The 27,842-nt window shown below is 39.7% G+C and overlaps 1 protein-coding gene across 3 annotated transcripts in view; it reads left to right on the top strand.

Moving 5' to 3' along the window:
* Nucleotides 1-27,842, top strand: part of llgl1 (LLGL scribble cell polarity complex component 1) — an 89,611-nt gene that overhangs the window by 30,644 nt on the left and 31,125 nt on the right. For 2 of the 3 annotated variants that reach the window (XR_006314787.2, XM_043711626.2), the window contains exons 3-11: nucleotides 4,023-4,104; nucleotides 6,100-6,230; nucleotides 11,345-11,500; nucleotides 13,760-13,922; nucleotides 17,967-18,099; nucleotides 19,730-19,784; nucleotides 21,526-21,680; nucleotides 22,203-22,420; nucleotides 24,417-24,484. Coding sequence is in view for 1 of the 3 variants with exons in the window: in XM_043711626.2 (XP_043567561.2) it covers nucleotides 4,023-4,104; nucleotides 6,100-6,230; nucleotides 11,345-11,500; nucleotides 13,760-13,922; nucleotides 17,967-18,099; nucleotides 19,730-19,784; nucleotides 21,526-21,680; nucleotides 22,203-22,420; nucleotides 24,417-24,484 (1,161 nt within the window). In the remaining 2 variants the exon portion in view is untranslated. The remainder of the gene's footprint in view (nucleotides 1-4,022; nucleotides 4,105-6,099; nucleotides 6,231-11,344; nucleotides 11,501-13,759; nucleotides 13,923-17,966; nucleotides 18,100-19,729; nucleotides 19,785-21,525; nucleotides 21,681-22,202; nucleotides 22,421-24,416; nucleotides 24,485-27,842) is intronic. The other variant, XR_006314788.2, reaches the window with a different exon arrangement.

Here is a 27,842-nt window from a genome sequence, read left to right as displayed (position 1 = left end):
GAAGAAGGGCTTATGCTAGAAACGTCTGTTCTCCTGCTCCTTAGATGCTGCCTGACCTGTGCTTTTCCAGCAACACATTTTTCAGCTGATCTCCAGCATCTACAGTCCTCACTTTCTCCCTCAAAAATCAACATGGCAGCATATGTTTAACTGGTGACAATACAAATAATTCTTTGATTCATAAAACAGTGCAGACTTTTCTAAAATAATTACAAAGTGATAATTCAGAACATTTTCTGCTAGATCAGAATAATTGTGACTACAGAGTTACATTTATATCCTTCTAATTGTTGGAGGCTGTAACTGGTCATGGTTTTTTCTCTCCCCTATACTAATTAAATCTCTTTTTACCAGATAGAACAGTCAACTTGGACCAAATTATTCTGCCTCAAGTCCTCAGTGATCAATTGTTTGACCATCTGCAAATGCAATAACTGAAATTAAACACTAATCTTGATTTCAGTCACAATTTTACATGCCTTCAAGAACTTTGAGAAGGAACGAGACAGGATATACTCCCTTTTTCTTTCTCACCCTCTTCCACGTGTCAGTGTTAGAATGAGATTTGAAGCTGATCTAAGGGGAAGAAGTTGCTTAAACAAAATGTTGCTGCCACAAATCTCCATGTGAATGGATGCTGGTTTGTTTACCACATTGGCTCCAGTCCGAAAGTCACATGGCTTTTCTGTTAAATGGGGATGAAAGTGGTGGCTGTCAACTAACAAGTTGCATTGCTGTCTGAAATGTTAGTTGTTTGCTTGTCCTCTTGTCCTGTTTTAGTTAGTGACTTTCTAACAAATTACACCTAGAGATGTGTAGTATTGAACTTTTTATTGATTTCTGATTTTAAATCCTGTTTTTATCCAACCATACCATGGAACCTTACTGATTTTAAATTGTATGTTGCACTCTGTACTCCAAATCTGTGTGGTGAAATGTACATCTTACAATTTTGAATAAGCACCCACAAGCAGATCAAAAGAACAGGACAAATCATTTTCCAATGTCTGCTGTATTAATTTGTGGCTTTGAAGGATTTGCTTTCCTAGAGCTAGGAGAAAGAGGAGGTCTGTTTAGTCAGTAATTGTTCCAGCAGCTTTTCTTGTGGAACTTGGAGTATATCTGGTGAATGGCCAATCCATGAAAGGCACATACTTTGACAGATGGGCATGGGCTGTGTACCAGCAGCCAGTTACACTAATAGCATGCTATTAATATAGAATGTTTAAGTATTTGAGTTAATCAAAATTTTGACAGAGCCATAGTTTGATAGTAGATTAGATGGCCAAAAGTTTGATTAAGTTTAAGGGACTGGGGGAAACGAGAGCTAACAAAATTTTGGAGAAAATCCTAGAGCCAAGGAACAAAACTAGTGGTGGGGACTTAAGTAAAGGTTGTGGAAGAGAAGATTGGTCTCAGACCTGAGGGTTTTCTGGCTGGAGGTGGTTAAAGGTAGGGGAAACCAATTCATTGAATGGTTTGAACCAGTGATGAATTCTTAAAGTTGAGAAATTGGTAGCTCAGTAGGCACAAGTAATGGATGAGCAAGGCTTAGTATGAGTTAGAATGTGGGCAGCAGAGTTTTGTATGAATGCCAGCTTACAAATTTGTGGCTAGCCAGAATATTGAGCCTAGTCTCCAAGGGAACGGGATAAAATAGGTGCATCGTACTCTGAACACTATTTATGGAACTGTTTTGTTTTTTCCTTGGCATTTATAATCAAGCATTAACTTTGCAATTCTACACTCACCCCAAGACTCAAAGATTGTATGAACAATGTCTAAAACATGTGTTTTTGGCCTTGCATACTTACTGCCCTGTAATGTCATGAAGATGGTGTGATGGGCAGGAGTACACATTCCAACTCTCCTCAACACTAGACACTTCGCATAAGTATTTCCAGAAGCAATTTATTGTGTTACTGAGAAAAATTGTAGGAGAATTCCAGTGATGGCTTATCTTCAAAAGTTTCAAATGAGACCAGAATGTAAGGCAGTTGCCGCCTTGTTTCCCTCAAACTCCAGTTAACTTTGTAGTACTGAAGTAAATGAATTCTGTAGACAAGTTTCTTGATTAAAAAGGCATGTAGTCTCAGCAAATGGCCTATTTCTTGGTGGTTTGTTGTGATGTTGCAAATAAAATGTTTGCTTTTCTATTGTAAAATATGTACTGCAGTTAATTGCAGGTGGTTCCTCTGTAAGCCCCTATAATTACCATATTTGGGGTATTATGCTGTGCTGCTTTCAGCAGTCACACTTAGCACAGCTTATCCAACTAGGAACCTTCAACGTGCTTCAAATGACATTGAAATGGCATCTTGGCTGTAGAGCCCAGATAAATGCTACAGTTTACATTTTTGCTCTTCCTTTTTCTTCCTTTCTTTCCCTCTTTGTTGTGTTTTCTTATTTTTGTTTGGGAGACTTGCGGAAGTAAAATTCCAGCCTAGTGAGGCTAATCTTTAATTCTTGACTTTAGGTGTTGATAAACTGTTTGTTTACTGGCACTTACAAATCTTGTTGAATTGAGCATATTGGAAGTAAATAACCTTTTAATGTGGCATTGAAAGCTCTTTAAGCCCACTCTCTTTCAACAAGAGTTCTGCAGTAAAGTTGAAGTTGTCTGCAGTTCTGGAATGTCAACAGAAGCTATCATTCTTTATAAATGCTGCAAAACTAGTGATATTTTTGAAGCCTATATCACCATTCACCAATTTTTCATGCCTCTGCAAAATCAAATTCCCTGGATGATTTTAGAAGAGGGAATTTTCTCATCTTTCCTTCTCCAATGCATGTTGTTGCAAGTAAAAGGTTGGTTTGCATGCTTGAGTCCAAATAATTAAACTATTGGATTATTGTATCCAAATCATGCAAGATCTGATTCTATTTTTGTCCCAAATCTAATTTTGCTTGAAGAATAATTGTGTTGTAGTCTGCTTTCCGATATAGATTTCAGAATTTTAAAACTGTTCATAAATTGAATCAAAAACTGTTATACTCCAGAATCAGCAATAACTCTATTTGGAAAAGCCTATTAAAGGATAGGGATCTGGCAAAAGGAGTGGAGGTTACAGGAACCCTTAACTGGATGGGTTATGCCACAAAGATGACCAGTCTATAGAATTTAAGAGTTAACTACAGGCAAGCTCATCTTTGAACAGACACTTGAGGCCAAATGTAACTAGGAGCAAAAGTTACTTCAGATAAGAAGCTGCAGACTTGTATAATTTGGCTAGAAGGGTGAAAATCTAAGAATTGAACATTAGAACAAGTCAGTAGCAGAAATTTGAAAAACATCATTGCATGGGGACATCCAGTCACAGATGCTGTTCACTAGAATTCTGACCAGATTCTTCCATTTTAAGTTGAGGCTTAACTTGAGGGGTCTTATTTTTGTTCTCGATGTAGTAATGTTTAAATCATTATTTCAGCATTTGATTGTGTGAGATTTCTTAAGTAGCTGAATTAAAGGTAACTTGTAATTTACCCACAAAAACATTGTACTGGGGCAGTAAGTAATGCAAATGGCACAGACTCCTTACAATCCAAATATAGAAAGGTTTATGAATGTACTATGAACTAGCCCAGTGAGTAAGGTTGCTTGTGCAACCCATTTCCATGAGTTTTACATTTTGTGAAAATTCACTTAGTTTACAATGGTATGCTAACCTTTTGTAAATTTCCTTTGTTTTTTAAGCTCATAACTAAAGTCTGACCTGAAATTGCTCATCCACTCTTGAAAAGTGGAGACCAGGTTCAAGCATACATGGAAGAAGTGACTAGTTTTGCCATTGGTTTTGTTCTTTGTGATGCAGCTTAAATTAAGCAATTATTGTAGTTGATAGGACAATTAGTCTATTATACACTGTTTTAAGGGCAAGGTAATGCAATGTTGTCTGTAGTAGTCTAGTAATATTGCAGGAGAATGAAGAATGTCTGAAAACTGAATGGAAAATAGTGATACTGATTGTGTTCTTGTGGTAATTTTACAGGCCTGGTTTTGTTCCTTGACACTTTTTTTTAAGCTATGGAGCCCCAGGTGTGGAGTTTACAGGGCTACACAAGGAAGCAGCCACTGTGACACAGATGTACTTTTTACCAGGACAGGTATGGTGACAGTGAAATGAATGTAAATGTTTCTATAGGGTAGACAGTAAAGGAGCATGTGGAGTATGCAGTTGGCTGGATAGCTGGCATTTGTTTTGGGCTGAGGCAGATTACAGCCTGCCTCCTTCCCCTGTTTCCCTATCGGTAACTTTTTAAAGTCGTGGCTCTTGTGCTTTTTATAAGAACTTGCCTAAACGTGCAAAGCTCAACAAGTGCTTGTGCTCTTAAGATTTCTGTCAGGGTTTGGAAAGGATGCAGAGTGGGAGTACCGGGTGGTTCAGTAATGGGACAATTGCTGTCTGTCTTATTTGCATGAGTCGATTCTGAAACTAAGTGGTTGTGTCTAACCAAGTCCAAACTAGATGAAGTAAGGAATCTGAGGAAGTTTGGAAATTACCAAACTTTTGGTTAAAGTGCACATGTGGTTTGAAATGTGGGGATGAAATATTAACACAAATGTGGAGTGCTACACATGGAAAGAAAGGAATGCATGTATTTCATGAATTATTTTAGTAGCCAAGTGAAACCTGGAGTCTTTGACAAATCTAATGATGTTGAATGATACAAAGCAGCAAATTAATTCATGACTAAACTTTTCAAGGTTTTGGTCAGTAAACTTAAAAGATTTTCTGGTGCAGACTGAAATCTTGAGCATTTGGCCCAGTTCTGGTCACAAGCAACAAAAAGATAGTGCCTTGATTTCATGGTTTCATTTAAACCATCCATGCATTGTTGAAGATCAGTGAGGGAAAACTGGAGAAAACAACTGCATTTTTAGCCTTTAGTGGAGGTACCTGAAACATACAATACTGTCTTCTGCACATTAAATATTTATGGTTCTGGGATATTGGAGTAGGAGCAGGCTGAAGGGAACTAATTCTAACTTCAAGGCAAACTTTGAGTCTCTTAATTTGTGACATGACCAGTAGATGGAATGGATGCTGTGGAAAAGGAATACAAGCATGACTTCTAGTTGCCCTATTTAGCTTCTGTTAAACATTTAAAATAATAGGAGTCTGAATTGAGTGGGGCTGAATGTCCTTAAAGATCTTTGACCATGAGGGCATGACACTGAGGCATGAGAGTGTAGCCATGGAGCTAAATGACAAGATCCTATCTGTAGGATTTATCTAAATTTAGTACATTCTTCCTTCCAAAACAGTTAAGTGCTTGTGGGTGGACAATGGTCCACAGCAGCTTAATGTCATAAAGTCGAACTCTTCAACCTGAAGTATGAACTTGGCTGACAATTTTCCTGAAGCAGCTTAGCAGATTTATGTAATTTGTCTCTTTTTCTGAGCAAAATTAAAATGCTTGCTATGAGGGAGTAAAGAACTGAAATAGTACAATAGTGCACAAAACTTTTTAATGCAGAATGTACCTTGGTTCTTGAAGAGGCTGCTATGCTGGATCATCTGCTGACTATCCTCTGAACACGACAGTGGTTTGGTGTAATTTGTTTAATAGCTTTCAGTTTTCTGTTTTTTTTTTTTTCCCCCAGTCTACATGTGCACTGTTGATTTTAGAAATGGAGATTGTGGTTTTTATTCTGTTCTCCGTACACAAAGTTAGCACTGCTGCCTCAGTACCAGGAACCCAGGTTTGATTCCAGTCTCTGGCTGTGAGTTGTTCTCCCCATGTCTGTGGATTTCCTCCAGCAATCTAAAGATATGCAAATTGGTGGATTGGCCATGCTTAATTGCATATAATTGTCCAGGGATGTGCAGGCTAGGTGGATTAGCAAAGCAGATGTCATCTGTTTATGGGATATAGTGGGGTTCTGGGTCTGGGTGGGATGATCTTCAGAGTCTGAAGGCTCAATGGGTCTAATGGCAGCCTTCTGAACTTGTAGGTATTCTGATTTTAATCTCAGCTGACCATTTGTGTAGAATTAGGTCAAATAATATAATTGCTGGGTGCATATTGAGCCACTGTACAAGTCAATGGGCCAATTTTGTAGTTGATGCTATTACTGTATCTACCTTCCCTTCCCAGGGCAGTTTGTTGTCTCTGCTGGATGATAATTCTGTTCACCTGTGGGAAATTAACCAAAGGAACAGCTATTCTTACCTGGAGGAGATTCGCACTTTAACACTTCCAGGACGACTTGGGTTCGACTGTGCTAAGTATAAAAGTTCATGCTTTTTGTGTGGTTTGAGTTTATAGTGCAATGATCCAAAAATAACCATAGTTGTGAGATGGAAACAAAAAGCAGTTTGCTAGCTTTGTATGTAGCCTGCAAACTGAGCAGGAGTTTGTTTAGAGGCTGGCATTTTATAATTCCATGCTTTGTATTATGAATTCATTTGTGTTTCTGACTCTAGATGATCCTGCTTATCCCCAAACCTTGAATTAAATCAATCATATAACTGTTAGAACATTATCCTAACAGTCCTTCTAGGGTCCATGCTGAAAAAGACAAGTTGAAAGAGATCTGCAGTGTTAACAATTTGTATGTGTCTCTGTCCAAATGAAAGATGACAATGAAGTTAAGATACTAGGCCATAGCATCTCATCACCATCCGTTTCCTCCTTCAAGCAATTGGCTATCATTAGAATCAATAAAAATGGCTACATTTACTGCTCATTTTACCTTGTTTTTTTCGTCCGAGATATACAGCATGGAAACAGACCCTTCAGTCCAACTTGTCCATGCTGACCAGATTTCCCAACCCAATCTAGTCCCACCTGCCAGCATCTGGCCCATATCCCTCCAAATCCTTCCTATTCATATACCCATCCAGATGCCTTTTTAAATGTTGCAATTGTACTAGCCTGCACCACTTCCTCTGGCAGCTCATTATATTGGAAAGTTGATGTATTTAGTATGTACTGATATCTCCAATTTTGAACCATTAATTGCATGTTTGTAGTTGAGATTGTGTAGAATCTAAAGGTGATTTGCCAGAGTTAGTATTTTTCAATTAAAAGTTAGTGTCTACCTTGGTATTCAGTGAATCCAATATGTCTCCAATATTCAGGGGTTGGCAGCAAAATGAGGAGAGAAACTGGAATAAAATGGAGGTGTATGTATAACTGAAATAGATATTTTCAAGTCAACCTGTTCAGACACTTAATGCACCTCTGGTGTAGGTTGGGCTTGGACCCAGGCCTCCTGGCTCAGCTTGGGGCAGCATGGTGGCTCAGTGGTTAGCAATGCTACTCTGTTTGATTCTACCCTTAAGTGACTATCTAGAGTTTGCATATTCTTCCTGTGCCTGCAGGTTTTCCAGTTTCTTCCCAAGTCCAAAGGTGTGCAGGCTAGGTGGAGTGGCCATGGGAAATGCAGGGTCACGGACAGGGTGGGCTGTTCTCCAGAGGGTTGGTGTGGACCTGATGGGCTGATTGGCCTACTTCCACATTGTCTGGATTTTATAATTCCACAAGTGCCCCTGACAGAAGACTTGGTTTTCTTTTTAATTTAACCTATTTTTCTAATCAACTGTTCAGATGTTATTACACATCTGGAGTAGGTGGAACTTGAACCAGGGTGTCCTTGTTCAAGGGTAAGAGCAGCTGTATCTGAAGATGTCCTGTGATAGAATGGATATCTGCTGTGATGTAGTCAGTTGGGAAATAAAACTGAAGATTGGTGAGGGGAGAGATGAATTGATAATGGACTGATTATGTAAATGTGGCTGTAAGACTGGTCTTGATTTGTTTATAGCAGCCTACTTCTGACCAATTTTGATTTATAAAACTGGGAAGTCTAATGAGGATTGAGGCACAGGCTGTATCATCACACTTAAATCGCATTTTGCCTCATTTTTCTACAAGTTTATTGAAACTGAATAGTGGTAAAGAGTATTCAGCTCCTTATAATCAATTTCCAGATAAACACATGCTAATATCACACTCTTCTTTTTTTGAATGAGAAGGGTGATTATACTGGCCCTATTCAGTCTTTAAATTTTAAAGTTTTCGTCTGTGGGTACTAGAGAGAATTGTGGAAATTGATCCTTGTCTGTTTTTCATTAGGACTCTACAACATAAAAACTCCTTCGTTTGAAGGCCTTTGGCCTTTTCAGTCTCTAAATGTCAACTTAAAACCTAGCCTTTAGTAGGCTAGGAATAATAACATCATTATATCACAATTGCTGTCCCTGACACAAATCTGATTATTTCCAACCGAGGAATTTAAATATGGAATCATTTTTTCTGTAGATGCTTGTATGCATTGCCCATCACTTTCTGTATCTGTATGTCAAACCTCCCTTGTGCAAGCTTCTTTTGGTACCTAAGACATCTCCCTGCCCCCAAACCCATTGTCACTTTCCAACTGATGTGTTTTTAATTCATGAGCAGCCTCTATGCTTATGTATTAAGTTTAGATTTTGTCACATGTACTTAATTCTCATTGTACTCCTGTACTTATGTAATGTGCCATTTTAGGCACCTAGGTACCAAATCTGTTACTAGAATGGATCTAATTTCCTTCCCACTATCTCATACTAATTCTATTGTATGCACAGTACCATGCAAAGTAATAACTTAAAGTACCAATGCTTTTTAAACCAGAGGTTAATGGACAGTCGGTTGCTTTCAGCTGGCTATTGAAACAAAGGTCTTCTGATTTTGAAGCATAGTGTTAGAGCACAGCATTTTTCCCTTTTTCCCTTTTTTTTTTGTTGAGGTAACAATCAATTAGATGAGTTAGAACAGTAAAGTCCGCATTGGGCTTTCACCTTATTCCACCATGTCATTTTTATTAGCAATTTATAAGCATTCCTGACCAATTCTCTGAACCCTGTGCTCTACATAATAGCCACTCTGGCTTGAACTACCTCTACACAGCTTGGGAAGTAAACTTGCACATTGTGCTGTGCAAAATTCTCTATTGCAAAAATTGCACAAGCTTGGAAACTTTGGAAAGTAAGACTCAATATTGCAGGCAAACATTGGGTATCAGGCAACAACTAGAGAAGCTGAAAATATGAAGTCATAAGTGGGCTTCAAAAGTTGTTTAAAAGTAGAGATGGCTAGCCAAATTTTAGGAGCATTTAAGCGAATGCAAGTTTCTGAAATTTCTGACACCTGGGTGGTGCATGAGGGAAGACAAGTGGAAATATGCAATTTAGGATGGTCTGGAGAGACTGTGCTGAAATGAAATGAAGATTTTTCACAAGTGAAATGAGGACATGAAGTCTGCAAGTTTGCCAAAAAAATCCTCAATGTTGAAAATGACCGTCAAAGCGTAAAGACGGTGTCTAACATACAGTGTAAGTGGAAACCATAACACAGATTGCTGTCAAGGTTCACTGATCTGACCGCACCGGTGGAGAAATCCGTTAACCGTTCTCGTCCAGTGCCCCTTCTTCAGAATGGATTATTGTAAGTGGGTGGGGCTTCTTGGATGAAACTAAGTTGACTGCTATTGATGCAGAACATGTGAATTGTTTGTGCAGAAAAAGTGCAGCCCCCACACTGCGCCACCCCCCCAACGCTATTAAGGGCAACTTTATTATTATTTATGTTGCAAATTGAGATTGGTTCATCTTCAAGCTTCTGGATTAGATGTCTGTTAGGCATCAGATTTTTTTAGTAGAAGTGTTTTCCTGCCAGTTTTCAGATTCTGCTGTTTCAGGTTAATAAACTTTATAAATGGCACTTTGATCATACTTTAATTTTTTGAGGAACTAAGCAGTATCCTGACTACATTTAAAGTCCTTTAAATCTTGGGGATTGAAGCCGAGCTTTCAGCTTTTTAGTTCCTGCTAAATATGTGCATTCATGGAGCATGCCTGTGACAGTTCCCTTCATGGTTCAGGATGCTGGTGTTGTGCCACTGAGGTGAACCCCTCTGTCAAATAAACCAAACACCCAAAAAGCTCACCTTGCCTTAATCTATTAAAATGGGTGACAGAACTCCCAAATTTCACTAAAGAATATTATACTTTTTAACTCTAAAAGTGAACATTAAACCACTATTCATAACTCTCAGCCCCCCCCACCCTTTCTCTTAACTGCTTATTATCTGCCTCCAACTCTATAATATGCTGTTCCAATGAGATACTTAAAAAAAAAATCACAACTGGATTTCAAAACCACATAGCTGCTGTCTTCTGTGACTTCGCTCTTCCAGCTGCTGAATTCCCTGGGTGGTTCTGTCTTTTTACTGAGTATGCGAAGGTTCCTTTTGATGGTGTTTCCTAATTTCTTGGCTCTGTTGAAGGTGGTTGCTATCTCTCCAAATTACAAAATGTCTTTTTATATTCCCAACATCAGATTCTCATTGGTTCGATATTGGCCAAACAATAAATCCATACTGGATTGGGTTTGAGTATTTTGGGGCATAACTTTAAACTGGTTAAATTTGAATTGTCAGTACAGCAACCAAAACTCAGGTATCCATTTCACAGCCATATTTTCAATTTTCCAGTATCTGGGACTGCCATCTAGTCACACAGGTGCTTTAATCTCAGTTCAGAAGAGTATTCACTCACTCGTACAGTACACACCTTCAACTTAACACTGGAAAGATTCTTTCCCTCCTTTTCTTGCTCCCCATCCCATTTTTCCTATCTTGTATTATAGCATGCAATGCTGTTTAATTCCATTGTGCTGGAGCTATAATGGGAATGAACTGCAAAAGACACCAATAGTCAAGACTGACTACTTTTTTTTGTCCCCTTGACCAGCTTGATTTTGTTTTTGGACTGTATATAATTTTTTTAATATTATTACACTGATAGAGGCCCTGCAATTTTCACTTATTGAACTGTTTGCACTTTCCAGTGAGGATTATTAGGATAATAGTATGGTGAATTGTGGGTAAAGCCAAGGTCAGGTTTGTCCTGTATCACCTTAGTTTGAAAGCCCTACTTCTGAACGATTGAGAAGAGTATCTCCTTGGATAAAATAAGACTACTTACACTGCAAATAGTTTTAAGTCCCCATCGCTTATTTTACTCATAACACTATATTCTGGCCCCGAAGGCAATGAGTGGGGATAGAGGAGGAAGATGCTTGTAAATTTCCAGAAGTCCCTACCCTTGTGTACACCTGAATCCATAAGTCGTCATTAAGGTGTAAGAATCAGAATTCTCTATCCAATCCAGCCCCTTTTTTGGTTAAATGAAGTATGCACTAAACCAGTAGTAGGCAAAACTATGATTTCAGCTTAATTCTCAAACTGCTAATTTGCACCCTTTTAATGCAGAGAAAATAATTCCCATGGACATGAGTGTTTCTAATCTGTAAGAAAGCAAACTCTGATGCTTAATTTTTTTTTCTTTTTTAGTTCTCCCAGCATTACTAGAATTACTGTGATCCTGTTGAAGTCTTGCTGTAGCATGGCATGTTTGGGGACTGAAGGTGGAGGTGTGTATTTCCTGGATTTACCATCACTGCAGCTATTGGATGGCAAAACTCTGTTTCAGGATGAGGTTTTGCAGAGGTAAGTGAATTAGATTTTCAAAACACTTACATTTAAGAAAAATTGAGCGCATTTAAATACATGAATAACAGCACTTCTGTCAAGCCTATTGCTAAGTCCTGTTTCACAATTGAACTCTGTGCAGTCCTGTGTGTAACCAAACCAGTAGCTTATTGCTGGATTATACATTCTGAACAGTTATATCCAGGGTGGTTTAAATGCTAATTTGGTATAATATTAAATGTTTGTCTGCCTTTCTTTAACTTAGGACAAATGTTATGTTTAGCCTGTACCAAGTTTTCCTGGAGGAAGTGTGTATGGAAATTAAGGCAGTTAAATTCTTGATGGACAACTGAGTTTATTGCTGCCTGTCTCCAATAACCAATGTGGAATGGAAGCTGCAATTGAACAACCATTATCTTATTGAATGGTAGAGCAGGCTAGTGTTGAATAGCCTAGCCCTGCTGATTTGTATGCTGATAAATTTTAATTGCTTTTGTGGGGCAGAGGAATAGAAGAGTAAGACTGTCACTATAGTATTCCCTGTTTTGCTGACTGTAGTTGTCCTTGTCCTTGTTTTTGTTGAGGGTGGTGGGAGGAGCTACTGTAAAGAAGCCCCATTTGGGTGTGCATGCCTAGTTGAACGAAAATATCTTAATCGACTTGAGGGCCGCTGACTGAGTGAGTTATGTGGGAATGAACACGAATGATTTGTAGCTCCTCTCCCTGGATTGAAATGCCTTTAGGTGTTGTGGTTAGAAACCTGTAGACATTTTTAATGCAACTATGAACAGTTGCAAGTATACCTGTATCTCTTGGATTGTGCATTCTGGAAATCTTTAACTATCCTAAATCTGATTTTCTCAACTCAGCCATTCAAGGCAGAATGAGCTGCATTCTGGAAAACTTATTGGAGTGCTAATCAAAGCAACTGGCCAACAGCTAATGGGAGTTGATATTTAAAGTAGTCTGGCTTTCTCTGGTTTGAGGGGTTCTTTTGTTTTCATTTGGTGCATATTTGTCTTATCTAGTTAAGTTGGAGTAGAGCCTTAACCCTGTCTTGTACCTCGCCTGACATTTGATGTTAGCCCCATTTTAAATGGATAAGCCTGTGACCTTTGGGATAGAGCTAAGATGTGGGCATTTGTTTTTTAACCCCACTATATTGCCCTGCATGGTAAGAATGGGCATAGTTGCACTGCCACTGATATTTGATCTTTGTAGTTTGGCAAGTCACTGGTTTGAAGTGCTGATTTGCACTTAACATTTTAAGATTGAAACATTCTCTGATTCACATTTGAATTTGGGACAATAGCCTGAATCCGTGTTGTAATTCTGTCAGATCACAGATGTCTAAAATCACTAAGTTGCACAAAATGTCGGCTGTGATAATTGTTTCCTGGTATCCCTGGACTGCAATTTTTAAACAACTTGATTTATGTAAATTGGTGTCAAATGAGCAGTTCTTGCAAAAGCTGAATTTTATCTCTTGAGCATTTGTGCTTTGATTAAGGATCATTGCCAGCATTCAAATAAAGAGACTGAGTGCAGAAATTATTTCAACTTCAGTAAAACTGTTTTTACAACTTGAAAAGCACTTGTTTTAATTGAGTATAAGTCACAAGTTACTTTTGTAGGTTTAATGTTTTATTGTTTGAATTACCAAAAACAGTTTGATCAAAACTATTTACTATGTTTGACTTCCCTCCAATCTCCTGTTATCCTGGCTTAGTTTCTTTGGCTTTTCATTCCATGGGATGTGGATGTTTTGAATTTTTGTCTTTACTTAATTGCTCTTGAAAAGGTGGTCATAAGCTGCTGTCATGAATTGTTGCGTCCTCTTAATATAGATGCACCACTGCATTATTGTAGGATTTTCAGGTTTGGGCAATAGATTGGATTTTTGCTACTAAGGTAGGTCTATCAAGTTGGGAAAAATTTCCAGGTCTTGGCAAATCCTCCATATTTTTGCTCTACTGGGGAGTGATCAAACCTGGTATGCCACCTCTGGAGGCATTTTAAACATGGGCAATGCAGAGCCAGGTGAGAGAGGCCAGCTTGGTTTTGTTTTTGAAAAGTATTCACCTACCTGTCCCAGTAGATCATCAATGCAGAATGTCTGAGTTTTGGTGCCTAGGTTAATTTCAAGTAAACAATTCCTATATTTGTGGACTTTGTGCCGTGTTTGCTGTGATAAAGAAGCTGCTTGGGGCGTTATTTTTAGTGAATCTAATGAAATTAGTTTTTTTCAATTGAGCCAGTTTTAATCTTATGGTTTAGTCTTCCAGATGACTACAAGTGTGGGAAAGCTCTGGGACCAGTTGAATCGCTCCAGGAACATCCAACTGATCCAGATAAGATCCTGATTGGCTATAGCAGAGGCCTAGTGATACTTTGGGGCCAGGTGACACGGTCTGTGGAGAATCTGTATCTAGGCAACCAGGTACCTGTATCAGAGGCATGAGATAATCTACTCTCCATTTTTTTCTTAATTTTTGGGCTATTTGTACAGGTCAAAAATTGGGTTGACTACTATCTCATTACTACTTGGATCCATTTCCAAATCCCCTGGAATTCAGTCCCAGTAGGGCAATCTGTGCATGCTCAGTCCATAAGATCAGACACAGGAAATATACATCAACTGTGGAGGCAGATTCTCATCAGTCATGAGATCTGTATGTGCAGGGGTCCATCTGGTTTTGCAATTAATACCACTGAGTTTACTAATTTAGTTGCAAAACTGGCTAATATCCCAGCTTTAATCTGGAATTGGAACGGTGTACTCAATCCCAACACAAATGCATATTCACAACATAAACAGTAATAACTACAGAAGATATTTTAAAAATAACAAAGGAGAAACCTTTTTTGGCCAATGACCTGAGCAGCAAAAGATAGAATTGACAGATATACAGAACGGAAACAGATACTTCAGTCCAGTTGGCCCATGCCAATCAGATACCAAATTAATCTCGTGCCATTTTCCATCATTTGGGCCAGATTCCTCTAAACCCTTCCTATTCATATACCCATCTAGATGCATTTTAAATGTTGTAACTGTACCAACCACCACCTCTTTTTCTCTGACAGTGCATTCCATTCATGTGGAAAATGTTGCCCCTTAGGTCCCTTTTTTAAACTTTCTCCCCTCTCCTTAAACCTATAACGTCTAGTTTTGGACACTCACCCCAGGGAAAAGATTATGGCATTCACCCTTTCCATGCCCCGAATGATTTTAGCAACCTCTCTGAGGTCACCCCCAGCCTCTGACTCTCTATGAAAAACAACCTCAGCCTATTTCCCCCTCTCCCATTAGCTCAAGCCCTCCAACTCTGGTAATATTCTTGAATCTTTTCTGAACCCTTTTCAAGTTTCACAATATCCATCCTATAATGAGATCAGAATTGAAAGCAGGATTCCAAAAGTGACCTAACTAATGTCCTGTACAGCTGCAACATAACCAACCAACTTCATGCATAATGCACTGATCAATAAAGGCAAGTGTATCAAATGCTGCCTTCACTATCCTATCTCCCTGTGACTTCACTTTCAAGGAACCATGAACCTACACTCCATGGACTTTGTTCAGTAACACTCCCCAGAGTTTACCATGAACTGTATAAGGCCTGCCTTGATTCGCCTTTCCAAACTCAGCAACTCCTGTTTATCTAAATTAAACTCCACCTGCCATTCCTCTACCCACTGGCCCATCTGATCAAGGTCCTGTTGACTGAGGTGAAATCAAGTTACTGACAACCCAAGACTGGTGGAATATCTTCTAGGTAACCTTAATTTTGATGAAAATTGAACTAGTTCGTAAGCTTTGGAAAATGATCACAGTTCAGCTTCTTGGGGGTTTACCAGTTAAAATACTGCAATGCAGAAATTTTAGGTTCTGAATTCAACCAAGGAAAGGGAGAAGAGAGGCTTTCAGACTCGCGGTCAAGTTTCTTCCACTTTCTGAGCTTTTGGAAACCAAGACCTGAAAGGGTGGCTGGGTAACCATCAGCACATGGCCTCATGGGCCAGGTTTTTTTCTGGTAATGGGGAGTGGGGGTGGGAGAGTTAACCCTCCTTGTCTCCTTAAAGCTTTGCTTGGTTATTTCCAAAGTCACTTTACTTCCTGTAATTACCACATGGATTCATAGTCCATGTTAGACTGATGTCATTTTTCAAGAAACCAAGTTCATTGTAACTTTAATGTGTCTAAATTGTTCAATATATTCCAACTTTGTTCAGTACATAACTCTATAGATTTGTATTCCCAATAACCTGTCCACTTCAATAAATATTTAAATTGAGTCCTGCCTCAACCAAGCTTTTTTTAAGCTTCCTCACTACTTTTTTTTTCAAATCCCTCCATGATCTTTTGCATGTGTGCTCCTGATCTTCACAATCTGTTTCTCCAACTCTCTGGTTACTTGATTTACTTCTCTCTCTCTCTCTCTCTCTCTCTCTCTCTCTCTCTCTCTCTCTCTCTCTCTCTCTCTCTCTCTCTCTCTCTCTCTCTCTCTCTCTCTCTCTCTCTCTCTCTCTCTCTCTCGGCTTTGGAATTCCCTTCCTAATAGCTTTACCTTTCTTTCCTCCAGACTCCTTGAAAACTACATAATTGGGACATTCTTTTTATTCAAGTCATATTCTGGTCAGCAGTTAACTTTTTCCAATACAGTCCCAACTTTTTTCTCCCCTGCTATCTCCTGAACTGGAAAATTTCCTATACTTTACTTTTCTGCCTTTCCCTCATTCTTACATGGCCTATTTTGAACATTTTGACTCCCTCAACTTTACTTTGTTCTTGTTGTAGACTGTCTGCAAATATTGATTGTGTAAACCCACTGACTCCCTCAACTTAGCTTTTTTGACTGTACCCCCTCCCTGCCTGTTTCCCGTAAGGACTATATAATTCTGTCCAGCATTTCCATTGCTGTATGTAATTCTGTTTCCACGTCTTCCTCTGTTGCTTGGCAGTTTCTTCCTGGCTTTATTAAGCCACCGTTTTGATGCCTTTCATGATGCAGTGTTCTTTGTCATTGCTACTGACTTTTGAGCATGACTTCAATCTCAGGAAACTCAATTTGACATGTGCCACCTCCCATTGCTTGTGCTTCAGCTGTTTTTCTTTCTTCCCCCTCCAAACAAGCATCTGCCTCCTTACTACCAGTATTGTCAGGTCTCTATGTCCATCCCATTTCCTATATTGTCCTCTTGTACCCCTCTCAGAACCATAATAGTTTAGTGTGGGAAGCAAGAACAATATATTCAAAGGCTCATCTATTTCCAACAATGCAAAAATCCTCTTTTGAAAACATTTGAAGCAGTGGGAAAGGGCATTCCTTCCATAGCTTTGAACATTCTTTCAAGATGTGCTGCCCTCTTCCTGTGCAGGAAATGCACAATCTGCCTCTTCACCACTCTCTCCACTATCCTAAACATCGAGCATTTTTGTGTTGCACATTTTGGGTTGGCATGCTTTTTGCTATTTATGATTCACGCTGTTCTACCTTTGCAGACATCAAATGAAGGCTGAATGATCACTGAACTGTAGTGGTTAGCAAAATAATGAGCCTGTGCTATACTTGCTGTTTTAATTGCATAACTTGAGTTTTTGCTATGTTCAAACTAAGCTCAGTAAGACATTAAGGTACTGCACATCTTTTGGATACTTTTAAAGATTCTGAAGTTGACATGGAACTCAGTATCTACTTCGAGATACAGCTACTTCTCCCATTTTTCTAGATAGCAAATAGTCGTTCTGTTGCCTTCTAAAGTTTCTCAACCACTAGCTTTTAGAATTGTATTTACTGCACTGGCCATTCAATCCAAATTAATAGCTGATTTGAGGAATATCAGGAGTACAAATTGCTGACTTTGCTTGTATTGGTAGTAATGTAGCCCAACTGGTCATTGCACATTTAATTGAAGCCTATAGAATTTCACTGTCTAAAATCAATCTACTGCAACAAATTTTGTCTTCCAGTATCAGGTGTATTCCTCAAGGAGAAGAAAATCCCAAATATTATATACAAGCATTTTCAAAGAGACTATAAACTTAGTCAGCCCTAAGCTCCAAGCTGGAACTGTCCCTTTTAAATGTTGGTCAGTTTGTGATTGGAAAGCTTTCTTTATTAAAGCAGCATGGAATAAGAATGCATTTGTTTCTACAGCCCATCTGCTGTAATACCAAACTCTAGCCAGTTTAATCTCCTTTCTTTTTGCCAATTCCACTAAAGGCTCCAGGATTGAGATTCCAATTATTGCATGTGCAACCTTGAAGTATAATTAGGAAGTAAAGGAAAATGATCCGATTTTTAAAAAAATTTTTTTTAAAAAAAAAAGACCTGTTCAGTGGGTGTGTGGCTTAGTTTTGCAATACACTTGCCAAGAGTCATGTTTTCCACTATCCTGTTTTATTTAGGTCAGTGAGGCCAGTAGTTGCAGTGCTGTACAATGCATGGTGCTGGTTAATGACTGAATTGTTATCTTGCAGCAGCTCGAGAGCATAAGCTGGGAAAGGAGCAGCAGGACGTTTGTTACCTCTCACAGTGATGGAGCCTACATGGTATGGCCAGTCAATAGTTCAAAGTGTAAGACTCAACCCCTCACCTCTTCCATACCTTACGGTGAGTACAACAGGACAAGATGCAAAGTGCTCACTTTTATATGTTATCTTACCCAGTTGATGGGTAAGAAGAATTAGTTGGTTTAAATCTGTTGCTTTTCTTGGATTAGAAACAGCTTTTTAAAGACTGTAACTCCTCTGACTTGAAGAATAAGAACATGGAGATTACATTCAAGTCCTGCATTCAAGAATGAATAAATGTGAACTGAATTAGGTTCCTTTTAAATTGTGTGGGAGGAGGTTATGAAAGCTTTGAATATATTTCCCATTGAAAAGCTGGGGATTACTGCCACTGCAGCTGGTTCTTGTCTACAGTTGAATGGCTGTCCTGGACAAATGAGCTTTTTACAGTAAGGGGTTGCTGAGGGAGGCAGCAGATTGACAAAAGGACATGATTTCTTGGAAGTAACGTGACTGTGTCTTGCAGAGATTCCCATACACTTGGCAATTCTCTTTTCAGGACCTCCAGACTCATTTGTGTATGGCATTGCAAAACCTGGTAACACTTCATTTGTAGTGGCTGCTTCCTGCTACTTATTCCACAAGTATCTTTATTTTTTTCTGAAAAGAAGTGTAGCTGTGTTTTCCTACAATGTTATGGCTTGCTTGTTGATTACTTTGCAACTACCAAGTTCCTGCAGCTTTTCTGCATAATGCATTTTTCTTCAGATTTGAAAACATGAGCAGTTTCATGTCTGAAAGTTACACTGGCATATGATAAAGATTTGTTTGCTGGAAGGAGTGTGCATATATTAAGGGGAAGTGCTTTTGGTGGCTCAGTGCCTGTGGAAGGTGTTGAAATGTTGTCCTGATTCAGTTGGACTCTGTAGCTATAGCACAAGTGGGCCACAGGGGAGCAATGGAATTTCCTGTAGCTTTCCAGGTTACAGTTTTTTGGAATGCCTCACTGTGTTTATTGCTTTTCATTCTCTGTTCTGCTGTAATAGGGTTCCCACTGGATCACCTTATGAAATAAAAAATTGATTTCTGCCTGTTTGCAAAAGATATGGGAAGCATTATTCCTTGTCATTCTTTTCTGTTCCACAAGGATCAACATTTTTGTTCCATCAAATAAGTTTGTATTTTGGACTCTCCCCATCTCTCCTCCTGAAATAGATGACTCTCCATTAGTACTGTTTAATATGATTACTGTCATTCCTTTAGTTCCTTAAATCTTCAGTACATGTTGTTGTATCCCAGAGTCCAAAAATTGACTGTTCTGAACGTGGTTTGTCTTTTCCTCAATGGTCTTGCTTAAATCCATTTTAGTACTACCTGATGTTTCTAACTCTTCATTCTTGCCATTTCCCCTCGTGGGCATTGCTTTTGCCTGAGTTTGGTGATACCCTGCCATTGCAGCTGTGTCTAGCCTCATTATAGGTGGGCTGCACAGGCTGTAACTGAAATCAACCCTAGCTAAGAAGTGCTGAGCAGACTCTGGTTTCTCATTTGCTTTAGCTGATTCCATGGGAAGGCGTAAATGCTGGGTTAGAAAGTCTGAATTGGAGTAATTTTGAAGTTCTAAAAGTACCTTTTCAGGAACTTTTGTCACACTGATTCCATTACATGAGTTACCGGAATGTTGTCGTCTTATATTTTCTTGATGAATAAGTATGTTTTCTTTCCTTCAGGTCCATTCCCTTGCAAAGCTATCAATAAAATACTTTGGAGAACATCAGAAACAGGGCAAGTATCATTTTTGACCTAAAGCACCAGCATTTGACTTTCTCATGCACTTTAATTTCTTGCCCTTCTCAAGACTGAAAATAGAATGGATATGTACCTTACTGTGTGGTACTGTGCCAGCAAGGGTATTTTCTTTGGAAAATCTCATGCTTATGCTGACCTATTTCTCTTTTTGAAACAGCTGAATAAACACTGTCCACTGCTGCCCACCCCACCAAACATTCCTCCTTCCTCCTACACAAGCACCATTCCCCTGTAGGATTGGGCTGATCTGATGCCATAGGTGCTGCTTGTGGTTGAGGCCAGGGAATTCCTCAGATCATCCCAACCTAGGGCAGAATTACTTTGCTTTTGAAGGCTAGGAGGCCATGCATTTAAGCAGGGAGGTGGCACACCAGGCCCTGCTCCCTTCCTCCAGAGTTGTTTACAGACATGAATGCCCATGGTCAGTCTGCCTGCCCTGTAACCAATCCAGGCCCTTTAATGGCCAATTAAGGACCGCTTGTAGCAGTCAACTGGCAAACAGGTCAATATCTGTTGAGGGAAGGTATTGGTCTAAGGCACTGTTTGATCAAAGGAATGAATATCAGGCAGCCTGCTTGGACTGTCTCCAGTTGAAGAATGCAATCCCCATTCCAAAACTAATTCACTAAGTTTAGTCCTAGGTCCTCTGTGATCCTGTAACATGGGGAATTGCTCTTCAGGCAGTAGCTGTGGGTTGGTTGACAGCTCTTTGCTACAAAATACTTGTGCCCTAGGGTCTTGATTCCAGCTAAAGACCTGCAAGTGATCTTGCTTGCATGATAGATATGTGAATCAACAGGACTTTTCTGGAAGAGCCAGCAGGGATTTTTTTGACTCTCCAATTGGCTGCTGAGCCCCTGCTGACTCCAGATTCCATCCTGCGTCTGCCCTTACCTGCTTTAGTAGGAAAAAACTGAAGCATCTTATTATTTTAAATGGGAGAGATTGCAAAACATTTATGTAGAGAGGTTAGTATGTCTTGGTACATGTAACATCCAAAATTAGTATGCAGATACAGCAGATTAGGAAATCAAATAAAATGAGTTTATTGTCAGGGGACTATGTAAGTTGGGAAGTTTTACTATATCTATGCAGAGACTTAAGATGAAATTTGGAGTGTTATAAACAGTTTTGCATTACCTATTTTGGAAAAATGATCTAATCGTTTGAGTTCAGAAACTTTATTCACCTCCTTGGGATCAAGGCTTCCCTAGTGAATAAAGATTAAACCGGTTGGGCCTATTGAAGTTTAGAAGAATGTGAAGCGATATTGAAATAGTTGCTGAGGAAATAGGATGGGTACCTGGAGGAGTGCTCCCTGTTGTAGGTGGGATTCAAACTTGGGCAACACCATTTTAAATAGTCTCACCTTGATCATTGATCTCAGTTATACTCCGTTCACAACCAGAAACTCTTGCTTGATGAATTGCACTGCCTTCAAGGGTCAGGCGACCTGGAAGTAGGAAGAAGCCCTTTGTTCCGATATCTTAAAATAACCTGTGCTAAGGCATGCGTTGACTAACAGTCGCCCTTCGCAGCCCTAACTACCTCAAGACTGCAAGGGGAAACTGCAGAAGGTGTCATGATTTGGCCTTGTTCTATGCCTTGTTGCTGCCTCCGGATGGGAGATATCAGCAGATTATTAGAAATGGTACTTGTGCTTGGGAGATGCCCCATGCTATTCTTGATTTTTAATTTTGTATTTGCTTTTCTCTAGGAGCCCTTTTGTAATCTTTAGTGGTGGGATGCCAAGAGCCAGCTATGGGGACAGGCATTGTATCACCATAATGCAGGGCAAGGTCCAAATAACATTGGACTTCACTTCACGAGTGATAGACTTCTTCACTGTGCATAACATTGACCCTGAACAAGGTAATGATTTTTTTCTTTCTTTAGATGCAGTTTGAGGCTAAATGCCTGTATGTTGGGTAGGAGAGAGTTGAGCTAGTGGTGGGTTGTATTGCACGGTGTGAAGGAGCTGGAATCTTTGGGTGGTTGTTAATGTGCAGGGGAAGTTTGGGCTGTGCATCTCCAGTCTGCAGCGAGGCATGTGATTAGAAAGTTGATTCCCATTAGTGAGGGGAGTGCTTCCCAGGTAAGTGTGACTTGTAACATTTTGTTGAAATGGAACTAATAAGGTAATGGAAATTCATGGAGTGTCAGGAAGACTGGAAATGGAGGCTAAACAATGTTTTGTCTGACCTGCACTTTTTATATACCAGAGTATTTAATAAAGAATGTTATAGGCCAAAACTAATTGTACTAAAGTTGTAATTCAGGGGTGTACTTTGGTCAGAAAACTGGTAGCTAAATGCTAGTGATTTGGTGTCTTTTATGCATTTCCAACCAATGCAAATAGTGATTGTGAAGAATTGACTTTATTTGCTTGCACAGAGTACGACAACCCCACAGCTCTTCTAGTTCTGGTTGAGGAAGAACTGGTGGCGGTGGACCTACAGACTCCAGGTTGGCCCACTATTACTCCACCTTATCTTGCACCACTTCATTCCTCTGCCATCACTTGTTCCTATCATATTTCCAATATCCCAGTCAAACTTTGGGAGAGACTTCTCTGTGCAGGGAAGCAGCAGAACCCTCCGCACTCAGCAGTGGTGAGTAACCAAAACAACCAAAAAGAACTTGGCTAATGCATGGACTTTCTTTCTAAACCACTTGATATTGTTACTATAATCTTGTCTAAAGATAGTTTGAGCTCTATGTATAGACCAACCTATAGAAGCCAATTTTTGCTGGGACGTTAAATGACTTAATGCCACCTCGAAGTAGCTATGATGGACCTGTCCCAAGTTTTCGGGTGGTACTGTACAATTTAGACCAATGGTACTAGGCTGATTGAAGTCTTGCAGTTTTATTAAATTCTATTGTTTTAATCTATTCTTTTGAGTCTAAGAACCAAAAAACTGCATCACAGGAACAGGCCCTTGGCCCACCAATACTGCACAAATGCATGATACCTTTCTAAATTAAAGCCTTTGCCTCTTTGCAGTCTGTGTTCCCTATTCATAATCTGTCAAGATGCTTAAATATTGCTATTGTATCTGTCTCCTCCACCTCTGGCAGTGCATTTCAGGTACTTAACACCTGTATACAAATGCATCTCTCAGCTTCTTTTAAACCAAACCTTCTGTGACTTTGTTTGTCCAGTCTCTTGGGAAATGCCCTCCAAGCCAAGCAAAATCCCAGTAAATATTTTCTGTACCCCCCCTCCAAAGCCTCCACATCATAACTGTACACCATATTCCAAATATGGTGTAACTAAAATTCTAACCCACTAATGACTTGCCTATGTTGAATGGGGCACAGTATAGAAATTGGCAAGTATGCCATTTGTTTCTTGACCACCTTATTTACTTGTATTACCACTTTCAGGGAACTAATGGACCTGTACCCCAAGCCCCTCCGCTACTTAAGTTTAAGTTCTGCCATTTACTTTCCTCCTGAATTAGATTTCTCAAAATACATCACCTTGCATTTGACTGGTTTAAATTCCAACTGCCATTTCTCTGCCCAAATTTCCAGCCTATCTATATCCTCTGGCAATCCTCACTATCTGCAGTTCCCCCAATCTTTGTCATTTGCACATTTAATAATCAGGTCACCTATAGAATACCAATGGTCTCAAAACTGCAGTCTGAAAAACATGATTGCACTGCTACTCTACATTCTGACAAAGCCAGTTCTATATCCATCGTAGCAGTTCCACATGGATCTCATGTGGCTTCACTTTTTGTAATAGCCTGCCATTGGAACCTTGTCAACTGTGACTAAAGAGGATGCAAAGATGACCAGGCCCCAGCAGGGTCCTTCCTCGGCATTCAGGGATCAGTCCCATCAGGTCCTGGGGTCTTGTCTCCCTTATACTTCTCAAATCACTCAACGCCATGACTTTTTTTATATTGACATGCTATAGAATTTCAACATGCCCCCTCCTGAGACTCAATATCTGCTATGTTCTCCTTTTGTGAACACCAGTGCAAGGACCTCAGCTACATCCTCGGTCCACACACATTCCCTCCTTTGTCCTTGAGTGGACTTAACCTTTCCGTAGCTACTCTTGCTCCTTGGATGTAGAAAATGTCCTTTGGTTTTCTTAATCTTGTTTTCCAAAGACGTTTCAAGGCCCCTTTAACCCTTGCAACTTGTTTGTACTTTCTTGTTATCCTTTGTATTCTGAGGGCTCTTGTCTGTTTGGTTTCCTAAACATTGTTTGCCTCTGTATAACTAAGCTCTCAATTTCTTTTAGTCATTGTGTTACTGGGTCTTGCCAGCCTTATCCTTTTTTTCACAGGAGCATGCTGGTCCTGAACTCTAATCAACTGGCCTTTAAATGATTCCCATGTGCTAAATGTGGAATTTTCCTTGAACAGCCACCCCCCAATCTACATTCCCCAGTTTCTGAAATAAAATTTAGATATGTTTTGCATGTTTTAGCCCCTTCTTTAAACCTACAATATTCAAAGTCTGCCTTGCATTTTGTCAAAATGAATTTGAGTAAGTTGCTTTCCATCTTTAATTGGTGAATTTGAAATATCACTTTTGGCTGCCATCAGTTCATGTATTTGGTGATTTTTTTGTTAATTTGTTTAGGAGTGGCCAATTAATGGTGGGAAGAATTTGGCTCCAGAACCCCTCCATAATGAACTACTTTTAACTGGGTAAGGGATTTTTCATTTGTTCCATTTCATAGACACGTAGGCATTTGCTATGAAAGTCCTTAAATTGGATTGTACTGTTCCAGTTTTGCTTGGTTTACGTCTGTCTCTGTTGCCCCCAGCTTGTAATTTTCTCAACATCCTGCAACTATGAAAGTGCTGTTTTTGCCCCTGTCACTACTTGATCATTTTGAAGTGGGAAGGATGCTCACCACAGAATCTGAGTAGAAAAGGTGGGGTGTTGGAGGTGTGCATGAGGATAAAAGGGAAAGCGGCTCATGTGAAATTTAGTGAAGGTGAAGGAATCGGCAAAGGGGAAAATACAAGCCTGAGAAAGTGACTGGATTTTTTTATTAAATCCACTTGCACAATCAGGAATCCGCCAGAGTCTGTGATCACTGATGGATTGCATGCTGTCTTGACCTTTTTTCTTGCCCTCATGGCAAAGCCAGTAGCACCTTGGTGAACCAGGGCTTATGGTGGGTGGTCCAGTGAAATCTCTTCCCACTTGTTGAGGTCAAAGGCAATCTTAAAAGTTTTTTTTCTCACAGGGTGGCTTTGAAATGTTTGTACTGAACCTAATGATCTTTGGCCATAAGTGTTGTGTAGACAATGGCTGCTTCTTTGATCAGGATTTCTGGAGGAGGCTTGTGTTAATGTGGTGATCCATCCAGGTAACTGGTATGCAGAGTTTTTACTTGTTTTAGTGTTACATACTCAGGTCTTGCAGTTGTAGAGGAGCATTGGAAGGAACACTGCCCTGTAAATTGCACTTTTTTTGTCTATTGCAGATAATTAATGAAGACTTGTCTGAGCAGTTTCCCAATGGAGAAACTTTTATGATGGAACTTCTGTAGGTTTTCCAAGTCTAGCATCATTGATTTGAAGGCACCTGACTACCTAAATAGCTGGAGTGATCAGCTTCATGACCATGTAGCTGTAATATTAGGAAATGTGATGTAAGCTGTGCCCAGTTTTCGCTGCAGGATGATATTCCTCTTAATGTTCAAAGGCAGCTCTGAGCTTTGTCATTGGCTAGGTGAACATCTATTAGATAAAAACGACTGCAGATGCTGGAAACCAGATTTTGGATTAGTGGTGCTGGAAGAGCACAGCAGTTCAGGCAGCATCTGAGGAGGTGAACATCTATTGCTTGTCCATACTCCTCTCTTGGAGGTGGTGAGCTGCTGCCTTGAACTGGTGCAGTTTTTGGGTGTAATAGTGCTGTTAGGAAAGGAGTTCCAGAACTTTGACTGAACAGCATTTTTTTTTTCCTCCAGTCAGGTAAAGGTGTTCCCATGGATCTTCTGCCCTTGAACTTCAGATAGTTCACTTTTGTAAGGTGCTGTTAAAGGAATCTTTGAGTTGATGTGCATTTTGAAGATGGTACACATGACCACTCAGTGGTGGAGGGATTGAAAGTTTGAAGATAGTGGTTTTGAACTATTCAACTGGACTGCTTTTGTCCTGAATGATATCTAGCTTGTGATGTTGGGGCTATATTCCATTAGACAAGTCAAGTTTGTTCCATTGCTCCTGTCTTGTGCCTTTTTGTAGATGTTAGACAGGTTATGGAGAGATAGGAAGTGAGTTGCTAGGTGTACAAAGTCAAGAACAGTGTCCAAACCATAGTTATGTCAGATCCAGGAATTAGCAACAACTGGATTGCACAGGGTCCTGAGTAAGTTGGGCCTTCATTTAATTTGCAAGCTGCTGAAGCTTACTAGCTGTATAGGAAAAGGCAAGCTAATTTAAATTTCTTACAATGAAACAGCTATGTATTGCTTGTTTGATCTACCTACCATAAGCTCTGGTCTAAATTCCCTGTTGCTCAGTTTGTGACTACTTCGAGAAATATAAGGAACTACTTGTATTTATCACATTTTGAATGGTTTGAAGTGCTTTGCAGCCATTAATTTCATTTTGAAATGGAGTAGTTAGCGAATCATGACGACTAAGTAAATTTAAGACCAGGAAGGAGGGTTTAGTCTGTGTGACCTGTCATATGTAGGAAGTCATGGATCATAACAGCATCCTAGATGACATGTGCAGAAAGGGCTTAACTTCAAAAAGGAAATAGGGCGAGTCTAGACCCAACATGTTCACTTCCGAGTGAAATGTAGGAGCAACTAGCCCAGAGAACCCTGGATGTCTAGGAACATCCAAATGTCTATGGATAAACAAAAATACTGGTGGGGAAATTCGGAGTATTGAGTGATTCTAAAACAAATCAAGGGGTAGAGAATGAGGATGAGTAGGGCCCATGGGGACTTTGATAGGACATGAAATGAGTACTTTGTATTTATTTTCACTTAAAGGATGATTTAGAAACAATTCGGAATGAGGGGCTGAACCTAGAGTAGGCTACAATAGGGAGTGGGGTGGTATTGGAGTTTTGACAAGCTTGAAAATGGACAAATCTCCCAAGTCTGGAAGAGTTACATCCCAGGTTGCTGTGGGAGGTGAGGGAGGAATGCACTGCCTGTGAGGGTAGTAAAGGCAGGAAGCCTCAATCTTGAGTACATGAATGAACATTTGAAATGTCAAAACACTTAAGACTGTGTGCCACGTACTGCCAAGTGAGAGTTGTGTAGATATTCCAGTGCAGACACACTAAGCCAAGCAGCTTAATTTGTACATGATGGAATTATGCAGGAAAATTGCTGTTAGGTTGCCCACAAAGACTCATGAAAATTACCAGGTTACTATCCACCTGATCAGTTTTGGTTTTTTTTGCTAGGGCACTGAATGAACTCCTTTGATTTTGTTTTTGAATAATATGTGGAACTTTGTGGCCACCAGAGGCAAACCTGGGTCTTGGTTTAAAATTGCATCTAATCACTTTCAGTTTTATTGCTCGAGCACTTCTGTTCAAAACTGAATTCTCAGCTCAAACACTAGTTGAAATAAAGTGCAAGTTCCTTTTTGACCCAATAGTTAAACTCTGATACATTCAGCTGATCTTGGCATCGTTGTATTGGACTGTCTGCTATTCTATGAATACAGCAAGTCCCTATTGACTGGACTTGGTCTAGATTGCTATCTAGTGACTCCCATTGAACATCCATATGGGAAAGTCTGCTTGCTACAGGCTCCTGATTTCTTTCCTGTGGCTGAACATGTATGAATGCTTTATTAACTGTACATTACTGGCTGCGTGAAATACCTGGGTCCTGCCAATATCTGCTGAGCTTGAGCACAAATGTGCTATCAGGAGAAATTACTTACCACCCTACATATGGACTCAGTACTATTGATGTGGCCATGTGTTACACCTGACATATTGACTTCTCCACCTCCCTGATGCTGTCAGGCTTGCTGTGTTCTTCCAGCTCCTGCTTGTCTACCTAGAGTTCTCTTC

This window comes from Chiloscyllium plagiosum, unplaced genomic scaffold (assembly GCF_037043375.1).
Source record: "Chiloscyllium plagiosum isolate Xiang-an unplaced genomic scaffold, Cpla_swu_hap1 HiC_scaffold_20, whole genome shotgun sequence".
NCBI classification, from domain to species: domain Eukaryota; kingdom Metazoa; phylum Chordata; class Chondrichthyes; order Orectolobiformes; family Hemiscylliidae; genus Chiloscyllium; species Chiloscyllium plagiosum.
This window is presented reverse-complemented; position numbering and strand designations above follow the sequence as displayed.